Source organism: Charadrius vociferus, unplaced genomic scaffold (genome assembly GCF_000708025.1).
Source record: "Charadrius vociferus isolate BGI_N301 unplaced genomic scaffold, ASM70802v2 scaffold593, whole genome shotgun sequence".
NCBI classification, from domain to species: Eukaryota; Metazoa; Chordata; class Aves; order Charadriiformes; family Charadriidae; genus Charadrius; species Charadrius vociferus.
In genome coordinates this window covers 1,343,844-1,363,303 of record NW_009647739.1, presented here as the reverse complement: position 1 = coordinate 1,363,303, position 19,460 = coordinate 1,343,844, and the positions used below count along the sequence as shown (strand labels likewise).

At 43.8% G+C, this 19,460-nt stretch overlaps 1 protein-coding gene across 1 annotated transcript; it reads left to right on the top strand.

The window, feature by feature from the left end:
• The first annotated feature begins 812 nt into the window (after window positions 1-812).
• On the top strand, window positions 813-18,079 carry LUC7L (LUC7-like (S. cerevisiae)). Its single transcript, XM_009881926.1, has 10 exons — window positions 813-822; window positions 1,541-1,635; window positions 6,541-6,639; window positions 7,329-7,439; window positions 8,119-8,262; window positions 8,718-8,894; window positions 9,729-9,817; window positions 14,252-14,281; window positions 15,229-15,393; window positions 17,938-18,079. The coding sequence occupies exons 1-10, from the start codon at window positions 813-815 to the stop codon at window positions 18,077-18,079; spliced, it is 1,062 nt and encodes a 353-aa protein (XP_009880228.1).
• The last annotated feature ends 1,381 nt before the right edge of the window (window positions 18,080-19,460 follow it).

Here is a 19,460-nt window from a genome sequence, read left to right as displayed (position 1 = left end):
GGGAGAAGCCCGCCGCTCCGGGCCCCGGCTGCCGCAGAGAGGTTTTAGGGAAAGCTCCGTGCCCAGGCCACGCCGTACATACAGAGGCATGTAGGTAGGTGTGCCTGCGGGAGCCGGCCGGTATAGTTGTTGTCCAAGAAAAGAAATGTGGCAGCCTTTGCAAAATATGTTCCCACTGCGGTTTGTTTCTCCCTTCTGCGACTTGCCGAGTACTTAAATTCCCTTTGGCACGTTAGCAGGGCTGTTCAGGTACTTTGCACTTTGTTTCGTAAGTGAATAAGTGCTTTTCTTTCTTTGTGTATTGAGTTGCTATTGAATTGCTTCCCATATTTTTATTTCATACAAACTGAACAATTGTGGCCCCTCTATTTTATTTATAAAGGTTCAGTGTATCTTTGCCTGCCTACATCAATCTGCAAGGGAGTTGCAGAAAAGCCTCATGTTCATCGAGCCGTGAGTCACAACCAATTTTTAAAGCTGTTATAACAAAAAAAAAAAGTGTTTGCTTTTTTTTTCACAAGTAACTTTTAAAGTGTAGCTTAGAAAGAAAAAAAAAATAAAAAAACATTTTCAGTAGACACAACATTATTCCTGGATGCTTGCGAATCCTAAACTATATTCATACTTTAGTATTACACATACCTGTGTCATATACACAGATGAGCTTTAAAATTGTCACATACCATTACCACTTTGCCTTTACTTTTATGTATCATTCCCCTGACTTCCTTACTGCAGGTGTGGGCAAGAAAACTTTTCCTTTAAAACTTTTCAACAGTGGGCATAAAATTCTGCAGCTGAGGTCTTGAAGAATGCAGATGGGTATAGTATATGTTGGAGCTCGCAGTGTGTATTGACTAACTTTGTTTCTTTTTTATTTTTTATTTTTTTGCTTTTCTGATATTGTCTTGTTTAAGTGGCTCCTGAGTGTAAAATGTCTTCTGAGGGTGGGATGTGGGTGGGAAGCAAGCTTCGTGTTCCAGGCCAAGACCTACAAGATTCGTCTTTGCACGGCCTTGGAAAGCACACTGCATATTTGGTTTTTCAAACCAAATGGACCGATGTCTTAACTATCAGATGAGCAAATAGCAAGTGGCTATAAAAAATGTCCAGCACAGCCCTGTTTTGTGATTCATGGCCCTCCGATAGCATGGGTTTTGGTACCTCCTGCCCCTTCCTCACAGTAAAAAAGGGGGGGAAAAAAAAAGGTTTTGGCTGTGAGCCAGACTGTCTGTCTCCTTTTTTCTCTTCTGGCTGTGCTGTCTCTTTATATGGATGACAGGCCTTGGACGTTACTTGGCTCGCCAACACTGTGTTTAACATGGTGTACTGGATGAATAAATGCTAAAATAGTGTTTGTTGCCAATTATAAGTGTTCCAGAATATCCTGTTACCCTCTGAGCTTTTTTTGAGTAATTTTGGGGAGCAGGAACGCCAAGTGTTTTAATCTGCATATTGATGCGAAATGATCATACCGACATCTTTGTTCTCTTATTGGTATTCTAATGTCTCCTTATTTAAAACCACAAATGAATTTCAGGAGATGAAACCAGACAAAGGGTGAAGTTTACAGACGATCGTGTTTGCAAGAGCCATCTTCTGGATTGCTGTCCTCATGATATCCTGGCCGGAACAGTAAGTATATTCTCTGTAATGAGGAATTCTGGTGAGGCAGATGTTGGTACAGCTCTTCAGGGTTCATCTGTGCATTGTAGGTAACTTCTAGGAAAGATCAGACTTTCTGTGCCCAAGGAGCAGTCACAATTTTAATTTCAGGTTCTGTGACCTGTGTATGGAACTGCTGAAGTCAGTAGCTCTCAGAATGAGCTTGAAATGTTTTTTCTCTCACAATCCCACATGAAGTTGCAAGGTTATTTCTCTTTTAGCAGTTTGAGATGGTTAGAGCCTCAAACTTGTCCTGTGGGGGTCGCAAGACCGTAGCTAGTCTGCTGTCCTGGGTGCTTTAGTTCACCATTGCATCTTCAGGTTAGCAATTCTTTTTTCTCACCAGCTGCAATAATCCTTAGCCTATGGAGCTGCTCAGTCTCCTCTCTCCAATCACGTGATGTTCCCCTGATGGAATGGCAGCTTTTTTGTCATTACCGGTTGATGTGCTAATGGCAGGTTACAGCTCAGGCCGACTTTGAGTCGTTTGGTCCGAGCAGTGTGTCACTCTGCCTGACTGGTTTGAAACGGTTGAGTCGGCTCCTTCACTGCTGCCCTCTGGAGACAGAGCTGGCCAGTTTTCAAAGGTTTGGCTCTCATGTTCTCTCTGAGAGCAAAAGGTGATGTGGGCTTTTAACAGCAAGATCTTGCAAAGTGAATATTCAGTTTCGGCGTCCAGATGAAAGATGCAGTCTGACTTTCAAAAGAAAACAGTGCATGGCTTTTGTAATTGTTGCTGTATTACAGAATTGCAGGGTGGAGATGAATATAGATGTTTGAAACCCATCTTCACCTCACTGTTTGATGGTAAATACTGTGGCGATTCACATTGTTCATCCACTTAACCAGATTGTTTAAAGATACTGTCGTTATTTATAGCCCTTCCTGCTGTTATTTCAAGAGCTGAGTTTGAGACAGCGTGTTACCAACAAAGGGGAGGGCTGGCACTCCTTCCTCTTGTTTGTGTCACTCTGATAGCAAGACTCTGTGGCAGCACTAGTAGAAAGAACTTTAGCAAAAGCTGCCTCCGCTCTGAGCACCCAAACTTTAGCTTCTCAATGGCTGCTATTGTAGAATAAGATTGGAAGTTGAACAGCAATCTCTATAATTTCCATATTTTTTTTTAGTAACTTGAAGCTCAGATGTATTTTTCAGCAATCGCTCCATCAGCCTCCATGTCCCCCTCACTTCCATTTCAGAATTGCAAAGCTGCTTAAATCGCCTTCTGCCCACCTCTATCCTTTGTCCATGTTGCTGTTGTTAGGGTATGGTTTTTGACATGAGACTCTTAACAGTTTTTTGGGGCCCAAAGGGTGCTTTGAAGATGCAGGCTGCTTTCTACCTCTTCTGGCATGTTTCCAGGAAGAAGGTAAAGGGTGAGTTGAAGGGGTGGAATTAAGTGATGTGTGACTGTTGGAGCTAGTGCCAAAGCACAGAGGAAGTCCTGGGGCAGAGAAGCACATTGAGAAATCTGTTTCTCTTGCTTCTGTTGTTACTTGTCTACAGTGAGTTGTCTCTTCCCTTGTGCTGTGGAATTTGTGCTCAGAAATCTCACACGGGAGCAGGAAGGAAGACTGCTTCTGTGCAAGTGAACTTGTGGATCGCTCAGATGATCTTGTGGTGGCCTTTAAGTGGCTGTGGAGCTCCCTGCACTGCTGTCAGCAGGTTCTTGGGGGCAAGAAAAAGTTCTGGTGCCACAGATACGTGTTGAAACAACATGTGATGTCTGGAATGGGAACAGCATTTCAGCTGTCAGCGGTACCAGCGCAGAATGAAACATAACTGGAACGCACAGGCTTTCCTCGTGATCTTGGTCAGGTTCACTGGCATCTTACGGTGCTCCATTAAAGGAAGAGCTGTGTGGGTGAACCAGCCTCATCTGGAGGGGGTAGCATCCATCTCTGGATGTGTTTTATTGCCGAAATCAGCACCTTGGATATTTTTGGAAACTTGCAACAGATGCCCTGACCCTTCTGGTGCTGGTTATGTTGCATCCTGAAGGCATTCTTACTGCTGCATCCTTCACATGTGCAGCTATTCCTTAGTGGGAGGCTGATTGGAGATGAGCAGGAAGCTGGATCCCTTGGGTAGCTGTGCTCAGTGAAATGTAATGGAGTCCCATTCACTGACCTTCAGGTGCAGAGTAAGAGAAGGAGTCCAGACTGTAAGTAAAGCTCTGGAACATTCCTGAGAGCTGCAGAAGGCATGCTGATGTTTGCTTTGTTTAGTTGGGCCAATGTTCCTGGTCATAAAAGCCTTTGACCCCAGAAACTTGTCTAAACTTATCACTAAATAAATGACAATGGTTTTCATTTTGGTCTCCATGGGAAAGGAGGAAAACTCTGGGAGAACACAAGTTAGTGTAATATGCCTGTGCGTTGTTATCAGGGTATTTGTCACTAGATCATTAGTCACCTGCACTGAGTTAGCTGCGCAGCTAACGGTAAGCATATTTCTGTCAGTGGAGGTACTGCAGCACATTCAGAGGTGGCATCAGCTGGTAATCCTCCTGAATTTTAGCTCCACTAATAAGTGGACAGACGAGTCTGAAAGCTGCCCAGGTAAAACATAGCTTTGGAAATTACATTCAGGGAATTAGTTGTGTCGTGTCTGTCTTCCCACAGGAGTTATGAGTGATTCTGTACGCTACAGAATTGGTTTGTGGGGGGCTTTCCTTTTTTACTTGGGCAAAACTCTGCAGCTCTGATTACTATTAAAGAGCCTTTGTTGTGGAAATAGACTTTTTGGTGAGTTATCAGTTTAGTGGAGATCATAAGAGATACCTCGGAATGTGTATTACTCAGCAAATGTGAGCAGGTCTAATTATCAGTGGCATCTAAATGTATTAAATTTTTGTGTGTATGGGGAATTAAATCTTTACTCAGGCTTTGCTGGTTACCTGTCTCAAAGACCTGTATTATAAACCAGCCACAGGTGTTAACTGGAGCAAGTCACGATCAGGGCTGGAAAGGCTGAGTATTTGATGCCAGGCCTCCCTGAGACAAAGGGGTTCTTTGAGACAAAAGGGCTAGTGGTCTTCCCTGAAGTGAGCAACACCTGTGCCTAGGTCATCTCCAAGGATGTGGAGGAAGACTTGAGGTTTGTATGCTGGGGAAACCTGAATGTTCTCCCCCAGAGGAAGAGGTTGAGAGAGTCGTTACCTTTTTAACAAACAGGGAGAGGAATACAGAGCACTTTGTAGGCTATTGTGAAGTTTTGGATTGGAGCCCTTTCTCTAAAGTGGAGCTAGTGGCTCAGCTTGCAAGAAGACTTCAGATAAGAATGCTTATGATCTGTGACAATCATATCTAATATTGCTGGTTTTTCCCTATATTGGACAGGGATCTCAGTAGAATAACCATAAGAATAAAAGATTTAAGTCACATCATGGGAGGTTACTTTTGTGGTAAAATAACAGTAGCTTGCTAGCATTCTTTGAAGAGACTTGCCTGAAGAGGAACATGATTAAGCTCTGAAAGTACCAGAATGCTTTTTTTTGTAGGCATTAAATTTCCCCCATTAGAGAGCTCAGCAGGATTATTCCTGGATGCAGTGTCTGTTTCTGTAGCCTGCTGCCTGTGGCCTCATGTTTCTGGTAAATCTGAGCAAAATGAGGAAGACTAAATAGTGGCAAGTCATCCAGAATCGTTTTCTTTGTTTAAAAAAGAAAGGCTAAAAACACAAGTAATTGCATTACCTGGTGGAGCTTGCTTTACTTGCTTTGCTTCATTCTAAACACTTCCGTTGCTGCTGTCCACGTGCTTTGCATAGGTGCCCCTGGCACCCCCAGCTCTAGTTTGTGGTGTTCCACAGGGATTGATCCTGATCTAGTTGTATTTAGCTTTTTCTGCAGTTCAGTGAGTTGACACCTGTTGTGCTGTGTTCAGGTTTGGGCTCCTTGGGACTGATGGTGACTGGGAGAGAACAGAATGGTTGGCTGAGGTGACATGTACCCTACCATTCATAACTGCAGCTCACACTTAGGCCTTTTATTATTTTGGCTTTCAAAATGTCATATTCTTTTTCTACTTAAGAATAAGAAAAATGTTCTCTGTTACATATTGATAATGTCAAAATGCAATTTCCATGGTTTGAGAGCATAATTAACTTTGGTTCATGTGGCTATTAACTACTAGGTTGGGGAAAAATAACAAATTTAAATAGCATCAACTGCAATGGGAGTGATGCGCAGCATGCAAGTCAGGGCTTTCTGGGAGAGGAGGTGCTCTCAACAAGTCTTTTATTAGATGAGCTTAAGCGTAGGAATTAGCTTTGCTGGGCAGGTTTTAAAATCCCAGACCACAGCGGAATGTGGGAAGGGGCTAGCTGTAGGATTCAGAGTCTGCTGTTGCTGACCGTGGGTTTATGCTTTTCTACTGGCCGCACCCGTTATTCCCTTGAGTCCATTTGTTCTTCATAGGAAGCATTCCCTCTGTGTTCTATGATTTGGTATCTTTCAGTACATTACTAGGGCTCCTCCTGACACAGATGTGAGCTTTAAACAGGGTACAAAGCTGTGCTGTAGGTCCATAGTAGGAGGCATTCGGTGCCCATTGAAGGTGTTGCTGCGGCAGTATGCTGCGCCTTCCCAGCTCCCTCCCAGCAATTTCTAAGGCTGTGCTGTGACCTAGAGCAGAAGTAGGACTGGACTTTCCAAACATTTGGGATGTTTTAATGTTCCAGGAACACCCAGAGAAGGGATTCTAGCAAGCATGTGGTTTTTCTAGCTAGTTCTGTTACTGAGAGGCTAAGAGGAAGCTTTTCTGCCTAAAGAGGCTGTATTTTGATGTGAAACAGTTGGCAAGAGTTAAGTATCTGCTGCTTTTTCCCATAATGGAGTGTTCAAATGTTGATTTTCCTTTTTCTTTTCAACAGCGAATGGACCTGGGAGAATGTACAAAGATCCACGACCTGGCACTGCGAGCAGATTATGAGATTGCAAGTAAAGAGAGAGACCTGTTTTTTGAGCTGGATGTGAGTACGGAGAAATTTTTGTTACCTTTTTGGAAACTGCCACTTGAAGTTATTTGACTGAACAGTAGAACTTGGTGGGCATTTCAGCTAGCCATGTTATTTGATGTGTTATCTGACAAGAATGTGCAGCGCCTTCCCGAATGCTGGCTTGAAATTGTAAAAGTAATTATGGTCCTTGCAACCCCATTAGTCCAGCTAGCTGGGAGGCTCCTCTGGCATTCCTTACGTCCCACACCTGCTGCTCTGTACCAGGTCATTGTAGCCTGGTGGCCTGTCCCAGAAGGAGATTTGACGTTAAAAGCCTGCTGCTCTGTGGTTTCATTTTTGCCAGATTTAGCTTTCTATGATGGAACAGATCAAGCGGAAGAACATTTCTGTCTTCTCTTTTCATGTTATTTCAGTGCTTTTGTCTTTGCACCTGTTGCTCATGCGTGGAAAGCAGTCTTCATGTGAGCATCCTGTTACGTGTCAAAGTAAAGGAACTGTGTCAGGTTCCAGACAGATGACAGACTTAAGGGCAGGGAGCAAATTTTACTTTTTCTGCGGTGTCATCTATCTTTTTCTCAAGGCATCCATTCTTGAGGTTGTGGGTGCATTATACAGGGATTGCACCAGCTAGCTGTTGGCTGTCAAAGCTAAATCAGGCATGGAGAGCATCTTTATTCACAATTCTTTGTCTGAACATGCAGGCGATGGATCACCTGGAATCCTTCATCGCAGAGTGTGATAGGAGAACAGAACTGGCCAAGAAACGCCTGGCTGAGACACAGGAAGAGATCAGTGCGGAAGTGTCTGCAAAGGTATTGTCCTCTCAGTAAACGTTTGTTCTGAAAGTCTGTGTGAGAGCACTGGTGCTCTGTTGTCCTGACACCATTGATACTGGGAAGTTAAGCTCCCAAAGACACTGTGGATTCCAGCCATTCTCAAATACTTGTCTGGCCATTCTTGTGGCAAACTTAAAGGTTCAGAGGGACATAGAAGTGTATAACGTGAACTCTAAAATAGGTTGCTTTAGCCTGGCAGTAAAGCATTGGTTTCCTCCCTACTATTCAGTGTTAATGTAATAGCTTAGAGTAGTAAATCCATCCCATGATTGTTGTCTTTTTACTTAATAAATGCTCATGGAGTTTCCTCTTTGGGAGCTTCCTTCATGGGGACCATACAAAGCATTTCTGAAGCTGGTTTTGCAAACTCTATCTTGTCCTGCAAGCCAGAAATGGGCCACTGTTTGCAGCAGAACTGATGATGTCCTCTCCGTGTCTAGTTTCTCTTTTCTGTATGTCTGTGACTGCATTGCTTGTACTTGGTCCCCCAGTCCCTTTTTGTTGGGACTTCTTTGACTTTTGGAGATTTATGGTCATCTTCCAAACACTGCTTTTGTTAATATATATATTTATTTTTTTTTAGAGGAAAAAGAAAAGTTGACCTGCAAGCTTTAGCAAGTTTTTGTCTTACTAAAAACTTAACTATTCTCCTTAGGCAGAGAAAGTACATGAGCTGAATGAAGACATTGGAAAACTCCTAGCTAAAGCTGAACAGCTGGGAGCTGAAGGAAATGTTGATGAGTCTCAAAAGATCCTGATGGAAGTGGAGAAAGTCCGAGCAAAAAAGAAAGAGGCAGAGGTATGGCCTTGGTTCTCCTATGAATTGTAATAGTGGACTGAGCGAGGCTGAGCATATGACAAACAGCTGAGTAGTTCCTACCTCTTTTTCTATCTTGCCAGCACCTTCTTTTTCAGTTTCAGCCATGTGCTGGAAAGGAGTTGGCAGTGTAGTGTCGTAGGTGAAAAAAAGCTTTTTGGAAACTTTTATCTAGTGAAGATAGCTGACTGGGGCAGGGGGGGGATTTGTCCTCCAAAGTCTTTGGTCACTAGTAACTTGCAGGGATAGACTGTCAGGTTAGCTGTGCTCACAGAGTGTTTTGTAGGGTACCTCCTTTATATTGAGTGTGATTTTTTTTTTTTTTTTTTTTTTTTTTTTTATCTTTGGATGAGGGGTGGTAATTTTTGGTTTCCCTGGAGGGTCGTGACTATGTAAGGGTTCCCTGACTTTTGTGTGGGTTTTTTGCCTCCCTTTAGGAAGAATACCGAAATTCAATGCCTGCATCCAGTTTCCAGCAGCAGAAGCTGCGTGTGTGTGAGGTCTGTTCAGCATATCTGGGTCTCCATGACAACGACCGGCGTCTTGCTGACCACTTTGGAGGCAAATTACACTTGGGTTTCATTCAGATTCGTGAGAAACTGGATCAGCTGAGGGTAATTCTCTCTGTCTTAAACCTTGTCCTTGTAGTTCTGAAGGCATTCAACACTTTTATTAGATTCATACAGGATTCTTTGCAGAATGCTTGTAGAAGCCCAGAAATTTCTGATTGAAACTTCAAGTGGAGGTTTAAGTAGCCTCATCTTGGGTTCTGTTCTGTAATTTCTGTCTAACTAAATATGTACCCTCAGAATTAGTCAAACCAGATCACTGCTGTCATTTCTTCCTTAAATACATGTGACTGTCCCATTGCTCATTCTCATTGGTTTGGCTAAAATTCGTCACTGTGAGTTTTTTGAATACTGAAGAGCACTTTGAGACCTCTTAACGAAATGTGTGAACCGAAGTTTCACATAGTGTGGTCAGTGAAGATGATCTTCAGTAGCTGAAGTGATTTAGAAGTTTTCTGGAATGGTTTCTAATGGAATTGCGGTGCTGGCCTTGCTCGCAAACAGACACATTTAGCCTGCTTGAATAACCATTGTGATTCCTGTGCAGTATTCACTAGGCAGTATATTGAGGTCAGTGCCTCGATTGGTGCGAGGCCAGAGCACTGTTTCATTGTGTTGTGTATGCTCGTGGTGAGACAGTCCCTTGCCTCAAAGCTTATGGGCTTGTCTGTTTGAGTGCAAGCACTCGAGGCAGAGTAGCATTTCTTGCACTGATGAATGTTGGTGAAACTTTTAGGAAAATGAGAACCTTGACAGAGGTCTTGACTAGCACATAAAAGGCAGTGAAATGGTTCTTTGTCTTATCACCCAAATAGTCTCCCTGCAGATCTCTTTGACGTGTTACTGTATGGCTGAAATGCAATGTGAACTTTTTTCTAGAAAACAGTGGCAGAAAAGCAAGAGAAGAGAAACCAGGATCGTTTGAGACGGAGAGAGGAGAGAGAACGAGAGGAGAGAATGGGCAGACGGTAAGTGGAAGCCGATAACTGGTTTGTGAAGTTGGTTTTGAAATAGTCTGATTTCTTGCATCTGAGCATTGCAGGAAAGCAGCAGTTGCTGCTGGAGCAGCTGTTGGAAATGCTCCAGATCCTGTGTGAGCACCTTGGCATTCAGTTAAAGATTAAAACAAATGCTCAAAACCCCCACCTTAGAGTGATTGTATGTGTATTGTTTTAACCTCCATCGTGTATCTGAAAGATGTGAGCTCCTTGTAGTCTTAAGGCTTGTATTGGTCTAGTCCCTGTCTTTGGGAATCTGAATTGATAAAATGCCCTCATCCAATGCGTCTGAGTGGGAAAGTTTAAGATGAGTGAGGACTAGGTCTGCTCAAATGGTACTAGTCATGCAAAAATTCCCTGGACATCCCTCCTCCCTTCCAGGCTAGGAGGCAACAGCAGAATGGAGCTGGTAGCCATAAGCCAGATGGGGGGCTGCCTGTCTTGCTCAGAAACTTTTCTACAAGAAGTCAGGTGCTTTTGGCACAGCTTTGGAAAACGCTTCCTGGGGGATCCAAGAGATCCCAAGGAGTGGCTGCTTCTGGTGGTTGTGGCCATGTGTCATCTTCTGCTCATATGGCTATAATCCCTGAACAGTGGGAGTGACTGCAGTGTTGGTATTCTCAGGACAAGCTCTTCTGCCTCTTGCCAGCTGAACTGGAAAAACTATTTCTTCTTTACTTGAGTAGGCATCTTGTGTGTAAACAACTTGGTTAAACAGCCTGCTGTGGAGAGGGTGGTTATTTCCAATGGTCAGGCAGAGGAAGTGGCCAAGTAGGAATGCTGTTCTCATTGTCTCAGCATTTCCCCAGTTACCTCACATCTTTCTCCTCTTCTTGCGTCAAAAAAAACAAAAAACAGCCTTGCTGCCTGTGGAAAGCTTAGTTTGATGCTCAGTGTAAACTGCAGAGTGTGTTTCAGCTATCTATGTCTGAGGCATGAGAGATACATAACTGCAGTCTGCTCTAAGATGATGCTGGCTTCTGGGCATGCATTGCTGGAAATGCTAGCAAATAAATACCAGATTTGAAGCAGTTTGGTTTTCTGTGGTCTGTGGCTTGGTGATTTTGATGCATTGGGAAGATGCAAACCCCAAATTGTTATGTGTTCTCCAGTTGGAGTGTTTTATGTGAGTTCTCTCTCCACGTGGATTGCCTAGTGTCATATGAAATGCCAGTTCATGCTGCAGCTTTATCCTGAACTGCAGCACTTCATGTGGAGCCTCACAACTTTCTGGCAGCCGTTCAACTTTGTTAGTAATGCAGGTATATTTGAGAGCTGCAGAATCTGGAACTGGCTGATGAGTGCTGGAGTTAATCAAAAGAGACAGATGTATGTTGTTGCTGTGGACAGAAAGATGGAAATGAAACAAGAAGTGTCTTCCCATGGAGCTCCTTTGTGGCAGGCTCTTTCAGACCAACAGTAGGACTATATCTAACCTGGATTTAGTGTGTCTGTCTCCATGGTGCCTCTTCTTCCTGGAGATCATTTCTGTGTGAAAATTGCTCAACTGAGTTGCCTTCAGGAAGAGTTCTCTGGATCTCCTCAGAATTCTGGCTTTCTTCTTAATGTGGCATGTCTGTGGTTTGGTTTTTGTGTTTGTCTTTTTTTGTTGTTGTTTTTTTTTGTTTGTGTTTGGTTTATTTTTTTTTTAAATCTCAGTTCCTGATTGTTAAGGAGCCTCTTGTGTTCAGAGGTAGTGCACATATGGATGCATCTGATAAGGGGGGTTGAAGATGACTTTTGTATATTTAATACTTTAAATGTGAAGTGTTTAAGAACTGCACTGAGTTGGCCTAAAGTCTGAGTTCTTGCTGGTTCCATACATGGCACTATTTGGCCAGCCTTTGTGCTCTCTCTGTATGGAGGCATCTGTATGCTTCTCTGTTCAGATACCACAGAAAAGCATGTTATGAAGGAGCCAGGAGTGCCATATGGCACTCGGCCACACGGTCAAGTTATTTGCCTCTCCACAATGAGAACTTGACCCAAAGAATGAAAATAGTTTTCCCAGTGGACACATAGTGTCAGAACTGGGACTAGAGCCCAGATTTCTTGATTTCTCAGCACCTTCTCTGGGAGCTGTGCAACACCATGCTTACAGGGGCGTTTTTCCATCAAAAACTAATCAATGACTTCTGCCTTTCAGACTGCCTCTAATATACAGCTTGATACTTGGAGGAACCATTGCAAATGTATTGTCTTCATAATTTTTCTTGTCCTGTCTTCATATGCAGCATCTTCACGGTATTATTCAGTAGGAGAAAGAGTACCGCTTGACTTCGAGAAGTCTTTGGCGGCTTATAGGCACTATGACATACTATGGAAACCTGTAGATTCACATGTGAAACTCTGGCTGTCACAGACTTATTAATTTGTCAACTAAACTGTGATTTCTACGTAGGAATGAGTGAACTGTAGTGGCAAATAAAGACAAGTCTTCTGTCCTGTGTTGTTTTGTGTTGCTGGTGACTATGGGCTACCCAGTAGTAATCTCTTAATACTGAAGAGGTGGCGTGCTTGGAAGAGCAGACATCGGTATTTGCTTCCAGAGTACGCCGGCAAACAAGTCTAGGTGGAGTTGCCAAATGGATTTCCTTTGTAGTAAGTTGGACAAAACACAGGTTATGAAACTCAGCGTGCAGCCTCTGTGATGCAGGGACAAAAAAGAGGGGAAAAAAATAAGTATGATCAGCCTCTCACTTCTCTGGACAGCAGTCTTCTACTGTCTCCTGTTGTATACTGATTCAGGCTAGTAAGGTAAGTGCTGTTTTGTTAGATGCTTCCTGAATTCTGAAGTATAGTGCTAGAGAGTGATTATCAGGAGTTTATTGTGCAAACTCCTGCTCAGATCATAGGCGTGGAAGGGCAGCCAGGCTTTTCAGGGGATATGGAATGGCTTTGTGTGGATGTGTGCACCGGTGATTCAGAATAAAGTGATCAGGAGGAAAAGAACATTAAGAACTTGGAGTAATTACAGCCACCAAAAAAAAATTCAGCTGCCTGCCAGGCATCTACAGGAGGTCCTGCTGCTCTGTCAGGTTCTGTTACATGAAAGAGGAGGTGTGTGGCTATTGCCTTGCTCTCCTGGTTTATCAGCTTTTCCTTCATTTGGTTGTCTTGTGTGTTGCCTCAGCGCATGGTTCATTTGCCTGACTCCACCTTGTTTACAGTCCTCCTACCTGAATTCTTTCTAAATTTTTCGGGTTTTTTTTTTTCATTCTACCATAATTGAACAATCCCATTTCATCACGGAGGAATGTCGGTGCACATTGATTCTCTTAATCTTGTCTTATGGTTTTACTTTATTATTAAAATAGATGCTTCCCTATTGCTTTTTGAAATTCTGTCTTGCGTGTAGCTTTCAGCCGTGTCTCTTGTTACAGTGCCAGAACAGGTGTGTGGCTGTGGAACTGGAACAGACCCTGTGAGTCTGTATGCAGTGGGGAGAAGGGAGCAATTACAAGAGTGAGTCTCTAAGTCACTAAACAAGGAGACTGGCCACTTCTCAATTAAAGCAAAAAGAGATCGTTTGGGTAGTGTGTGACATTTTGGTGTAGGCTGGCTCTGAAATGTGGCTATAGAGAAAAAGGGAGTGGAGTGGTATTTCAAGTGGTATTTTGCATAGAGTGGTATTTTAAGTGGTGCTGTGTAATGGCGCTTCAGAAGTTGAAAGAATTGTGACATTGTTATTTACAGGCTGTCAAAAGCTAATGCTTACAGCGTTAAGGTTAGAGTGCCATATATGAGCTCTGAAGCCATAGAAATGTGAGAAAGAATAGTGAGACTTGGATGATTGTTCTCAAGTCGCTTTCTAAGTCTGGGATGAAGGATTTCCTGTGTATCTCAGTTACTTTTGAGTCATAGTTCTTCCCTTGCATCTGTGTCCCCTCTTTTTTTCCTAGCTTGTCTTTCCCCAAAAAGAAATAAAACAATTGATACAAACTTCCATCCAATATTTGTTAAATAAACATGATGAGTGAGAAAATCCTGTATTTTCTCTTTATTAAAACCTTTTTAATGTGCAATGACATTAAAGGAACCAAAGTCAGAAAATTGTCAAGTGTCTTTCTCACTGGAGGCTGGCACTTTTCCTTGGAAATATTAGTGTTGATCTGGTGTTTTATTAACAGAGACTGAATTGGTTTGTAAACTTTTTCTGTTTTGACAAGAAGCTCTGCATGTAGAAACCAGGAATTTTACAAAGTTCGTCAGTTTTTGACAGATTTCTGTTCCCCCCACCCTGCAAATTGAAGATAACTGTGTTCTAATGTCTTTTTGGCAAGCTTTTTTTTAATCGACGTATTACTTGGGGTATTGTGTGAAGAGCTACCAGGGTAAATGGGTTGCTCTATTAAAAACCCACTGACTGTATCATACCTTCTCTTGCTTAACTCTCCTTTCTAGGTCTGGATCAAGAAATAGAGATCGTCGAAGGTGAGTGTGCAGTTCTCCTCCAGTTCCCCCAAACACCTGTTTGTGGTTCTATCTAGCTACCGAGCTTTTTCATGGGTCTCGCAAATGGAGTTCATTCGGTGCTCCAGTGTCCTTGTTGTGCTCCCTGAAAGAAATGAGAACTACTGTTTGGGCACCTCAGTGGTGCTGTGCAACTTAATGCCACCTTTTGGGCTAAAAGCAGATGCTGGCTAGCTCGGTCAGGACAGTGTGTGCTGCGTGCTCCCCAGTTTGAGTCTAAGAATGTACTTGATGCCTTTTTCAATAAATACCTAATATACTTTCATAGTTTTAATGTCTGAAAGATACGTGTTATGTATATAATACCTCAGATGTAAAAATACAGAGATTCAAGATTAAAGCCCCCATGTCTCTGTGAAGAGCTTGCCTTAGCGCTATGACAGCCTTCTCTCAGTGATCACGTACCTGGCGATCTTCTACTGCTTGCCATACATTGGCATCCTTTGTTTGGTTTTTTTTTTTGAGCAGATTGAAACAAATCTGCTTCTAAAGTGCAGTACTTCCACAAGGGAGACTCTCTTTTGGCAGACTGCCATATGGGTTATGATAATTTCACATGCTACTTTGGCCTCTCTTCTACTGATACAGGCCTTGCTTTGCGTGAGGCATGGTTGGTAAGCTCTGCTCTAGGCATTGGCTCACGCTTATGTTAATGATGGGAGCTTTTTCTATAAGCTTCCCAGCAACTCAAATGTACCCACTGGCATTTTGTTGGTAGCATGAGGCCCAGGAGGGAGATGCCCACCCTGTAGGTGATCTGCCTTCTCTGCAGGCAGGGATGAGGCTGGGGGGTGAGTGTTATGCTTTGGATATTTGTTACTTGGGAATGTCTGAGAGTTGGGCTCAGGTGTACAGATCCGATGTATTGGCCCATCTCCTGAATCTGAGGCAATCTCTGTCCTCTTCAGATCACGGTCTCGGGATAGGAGGCGAAGACGCTCAAGATCGGCTTCCCGTGAAAGGCGGAAGTCTCGTTCCCGGTCCCGAGACCGACACAGACGCCACCGGAGCCGTTCCCGCAGCCACAGCAGAGGTCATCGACGGGGTTCCAGAGACAGGAGTTCAAAACACAAGTACGTATTCCTGACACGAGTACTTCTGACAAGGGGAGTCCCTGGCATCACAGTGAGCCTCCCCGGTCCCTTAGAGCGAGCAGGAGTATGACCGGTTTCTCAAGTTAGCAGCTGCAGTGTCCTGTACCAGCTCCTGGGGCAAAGCAGGATTCCCCAGTGGCCGATGGTAGATGGCCTCCTGTGAGAGCAGTAAAGCAGTAACTGTACAGCGAGATCCCAGCTTGAGAGGAGTCTAGGAGATAGAACCGATTCCTTGATTTGCAGTGCTGAGCCTTGAGAAGTTGCTGGTTTTCTTGTATAAGCAGCAGCACAAAGGCCTGCTTGAGCTAACTGAGCCTCGCCAGGCCTGTAAAAGCCTGGTGTACCTGCCAGGTGGTCCTCTTGTGACTGTAAAGAAAAAAAAAAGTCACTGAGAGGCAGTTTTGATGTTACATTTCTGTGGTTATCTTCTGCTTCCCAGCTTCTTTCTCTCAGTGCTGGCACAGGGAAGGAAGCGTAGGATTTGGGATCTGGGGGAAGTCTTCTGTTAGAAGGCTGCTCAAGAGAGAGAGAATTCTTGAGGAATCTGCACTGGAGGGAGGGGAGCCAGGAGGAGGAGTATACCATTCTCCTGTTGCTGAGGAGAAGCGCTATAGTCTGAAGATGTGCTTTAAGTCTCTTCTGAAACTTAGCAAAACACCCACTGTGTTAGAGGAAGGATGAGGCAAGCATGTGTAGGAGTATTAGAAAAATTGAAAGGACTCATTGTTTTCTTACAGCCCCTCTAAGCCCAGGAGCAAGTCCCAGGCACTTGCTGAACTTAGATCTGGCTTTTTTTAAATGCTCCTAATTAATGGGGGAGTGCTTTAGCACTGTCTCACCTGATTAGGCACCACCACTCAAGTACAGTTCTAGAAACAAACCTACTGTTGTGTGTCTTGTGTCCCTTTAGCTAAGGGGTAAGAACAGGTTTTAAAGATACTTGATGAAGGGGAGGGAAATAATGGTCTGAAAAAAATAAGTCTGTTAATGATTGAGGGGGGTGTGTGAATGCTGTTGATTCTCCAATGGCTGAGATACTAAAGTCCTTTTTTAAATCTGTCTTGAACATGAAAAATAAAGAAAAGAAGTTTGGACAATTAGGAAGTGAGGAAGACCCTGTAATAACTATTACTAAAGAGCAGGTAAGGGATTACTTCGAAAACCTTGAACACATTCAAATCAGCCCATCAAGATTGTAGGGGGATTGGCTAGTTGGCATACCTCCCCAGAATTACCGAGAACCGGGGAGAGACCAGGATCAGTTTAGGAAAATAAAATAAAACCAAAAAACAGAAAAACCCTGTTCTGTGAAAGAGCGTAGCTTCTGTTTTCACCTCGAGAATTAATGAAACCTGCATTCAGGTTCTGCTGGTCCATGGTCTCACTTTTATAAAGAAACGGAGAACCTGGTACAGGATCTGGAGATCTCGGGGTAGGAGGACTACGGGCAGCAGGCATTGTTGTGGGAACAGGAAAAGAGTCAATCTTACCAAACAGACTCAAGTTGTCTTCTGGTTAAATGACACAATGTAATGAAAATGAAACGGCTCATGTGATACAGAGACCTGTATGGTTCTAATATATCGATCATGCGCTATTTCCAAACCTTACAATCAACCTGAAGGAAAGCTGGAACCTCTCAGGTACCTGCCAGGTGGTCCTCTTGTGACTGTAAAGAAAAACCTGCCTACTGAGTCCTAGAGTAAAATGTGCTGGCTCTGCGCGGCCTGTGAAAGCCTCTGCTTAGTTCTGAAGGGGTACGGGCTGCTAAGGCTCATTTGGGATCAGCACGTTTTGAAGGCTGCTAGTTGATAAGCTGGCGTGAATCATACAGGAAAACAGCCTTTTCAGATTGCACCTAACATGAAGCCCTCTGCTTAATTCAGTGTGGGCTGATACAGTGAAGCACTTCTGGAAATCTGGAGCTGTCATTCGGGCATTGTGAAAAGATTTCCCAGTGTTATGGGCTGTGAATGTAAATCTGTAATCATCCTGACTTTGAACCCAGGGTGCTGCCAAGGACAACGCTTGTCAGGATATAAAGTAGAAAAAGCCCAGGGCTGAGCAAGCATTTGAGTCCCAAGAATACAGTTGGCATTTAAAGCAGTTGAGCAGAAAGCCACTAGCTTAGAGCGTAATGAAAAAACAGTCTAGAAGGACACAAACAGAGCTGAGTGATAGATGAGAAAGAAATTGCAGGCACTTTAGTATGGCCCAGTAAACTAATAAGGGGCCCAGGGAAGACTTCAGAGAGCCCCTGTGGCAAGAGCTTGAAAAGGACCGCTCTAAGGAGAGAGTAACAAAGGCTGCGCTGTGCACTCAGTGCTGCAAAGCCAGTGTTCTCTTACATAAAGCTCAGTGAGGGCCCAGAGTTGCTCCCGACAGCGCAGTACCTAGGCACATTTCTGTAAGAAACTTGTGTTATGCCATAGCCCTTTTAGAGAAAGATGATGTCATTTTGTGCATATTTGAAAATGGTTTTTAGTTGTGAAGCTTATAGTGACGGTTTACTTTGTACTTCAGATCTTCTAGAGATCGATCTTCAAGAGAAAAGTCACGAGACAGAGAGAGAAAAGAGAAGAGCTCTTCTGAGAGGCGGCACGAGAGCACAAATGGCAAATCTCGTTCCAAGAGATCAGAAGAGAGAGAAGCTGGCGAGATCTGAACTCAAACGATCCGTGTTGCACTGTAAATAGTCTGATAAACATTCTACACAAAGCCTAAATTTCCCATTTATATTTACTGAATACAACTCATCTTTTGTAGTTTGGAATTTTTATTGTTTGGCAGATAGCTGTGAGTTTGTAGAGACACAGAGTTACGTACTGTTTAACAGGATTTTGTTTTAGTAGGAATAAATAAATCTGGATGGATCGTTTCCAATTCAGGCCAGTGGTTGGCACACTGTGTTTGTCCTGACCCAGTGAACGCGGCAGTCAGGGGCAGGGCTGTGGTCAGAGACCTGAGCTGCTGTGACGTTTGTAACGCTTTTGGCCCTTTCCAAAAGATCTACCTGACCCTTTTGTGAGCATACCAGTAGCGCTGGTTCTCACTTAATTAATTTTTCCTTCTGTTTATATATGTTAAAAGAAATTCAGAAGTGGTTGTTTTTTTTTTTCCTTTTAGCGCTTAGCCACCTCATTTTTATGTCTCCAGCATTCAAGAGTTGCCTCACTATTCCAGCTAAGTCAAGATAGACAAAATTTGGCCCCGATCTGCCTATTTCGAAAGCTGCTCAGCTTTGCGAGGATGAGCAAATCAGCTGGAGCACATTTCTAAGATGGGCTCAAGTCTGGTTTTAGTACAGATCAGGTACTAGGTATAAACAAAACGGTGGAAAATCTGCACTGTTTTTTCCGTAGAGGAGTACAGCCACAGCTAGTTTGCCTATTTACTGTGCACTCCAGTGTCAGAGCTTCCTCAATGGAGTTTTCTGACTTGCAAAAAAAAAAAGCCTTGGTGTATGTTTTTAAAAGGCCAGTCAGGCTGAGTGGCAGAGGTGATTCGGGAAGGAGCAAATTCCAGGAGCAGGATGAGAACAGGATTCCCCTGTGCCGCTGCTCCTGGGACAGAGGCACCAGCTGTGTCCTAACGCCTGTGGGAGGAATTTGCGTATTTGTAACTAGCTTATTTGTAACTAGGTTTATTTTACATTAGGGGAGGAAGGCCGCCTTGCTGCGCCAGCCACAGTCGTCACCCCGAGGATCGGTATTTTGTGAGAATTGTGTGAGTAAAGCACTTGTCGCCTGCTGAGCCGGCCGCTGCTTGTTAGCTCGGTGAGGCTGCTATCTTTAATTAAAGACAGCTCACTCTAACGTTTCCAGGCGACGGAGGCCGGAGGGTGTCTGTCTGTCAGTGCTGTTTTAGGGCCGTGTGTCCGGTGGGGGGGTTCCAGCGGGTTTTTTTCCCCTTCCAGGCTCCGATAGACTGCTTCACGGTTTCTGTTTCCCTGCGGCCGTCCCGGAGCTCCCTCGGTGTTAGTCCTTAGTGCATGCGAACCCCTTCCCTGTCCGTTTTTACAACTAATTCCGCGGTTTCACGTATTG

Bases quoted from the DNA above. Each gene is read 5' to 3' on its own strand.
- LUC7L (XM_009881926.1), top strand. The intron at 1,636-6,540 runs GTAAGTATATTC...TCTTTTCAACAG, and splicing joins ATGATATCCTGGCCGGAACA to CGAATGGACCTGGGAGAATG. The intron at 15,394-17,937 runs GTACGTATTCCT...TTTGTACTTCAG, and splicing joins GACAGGAGTTCAAAACACAA to ATCTTCTAGAGATCGATCTT.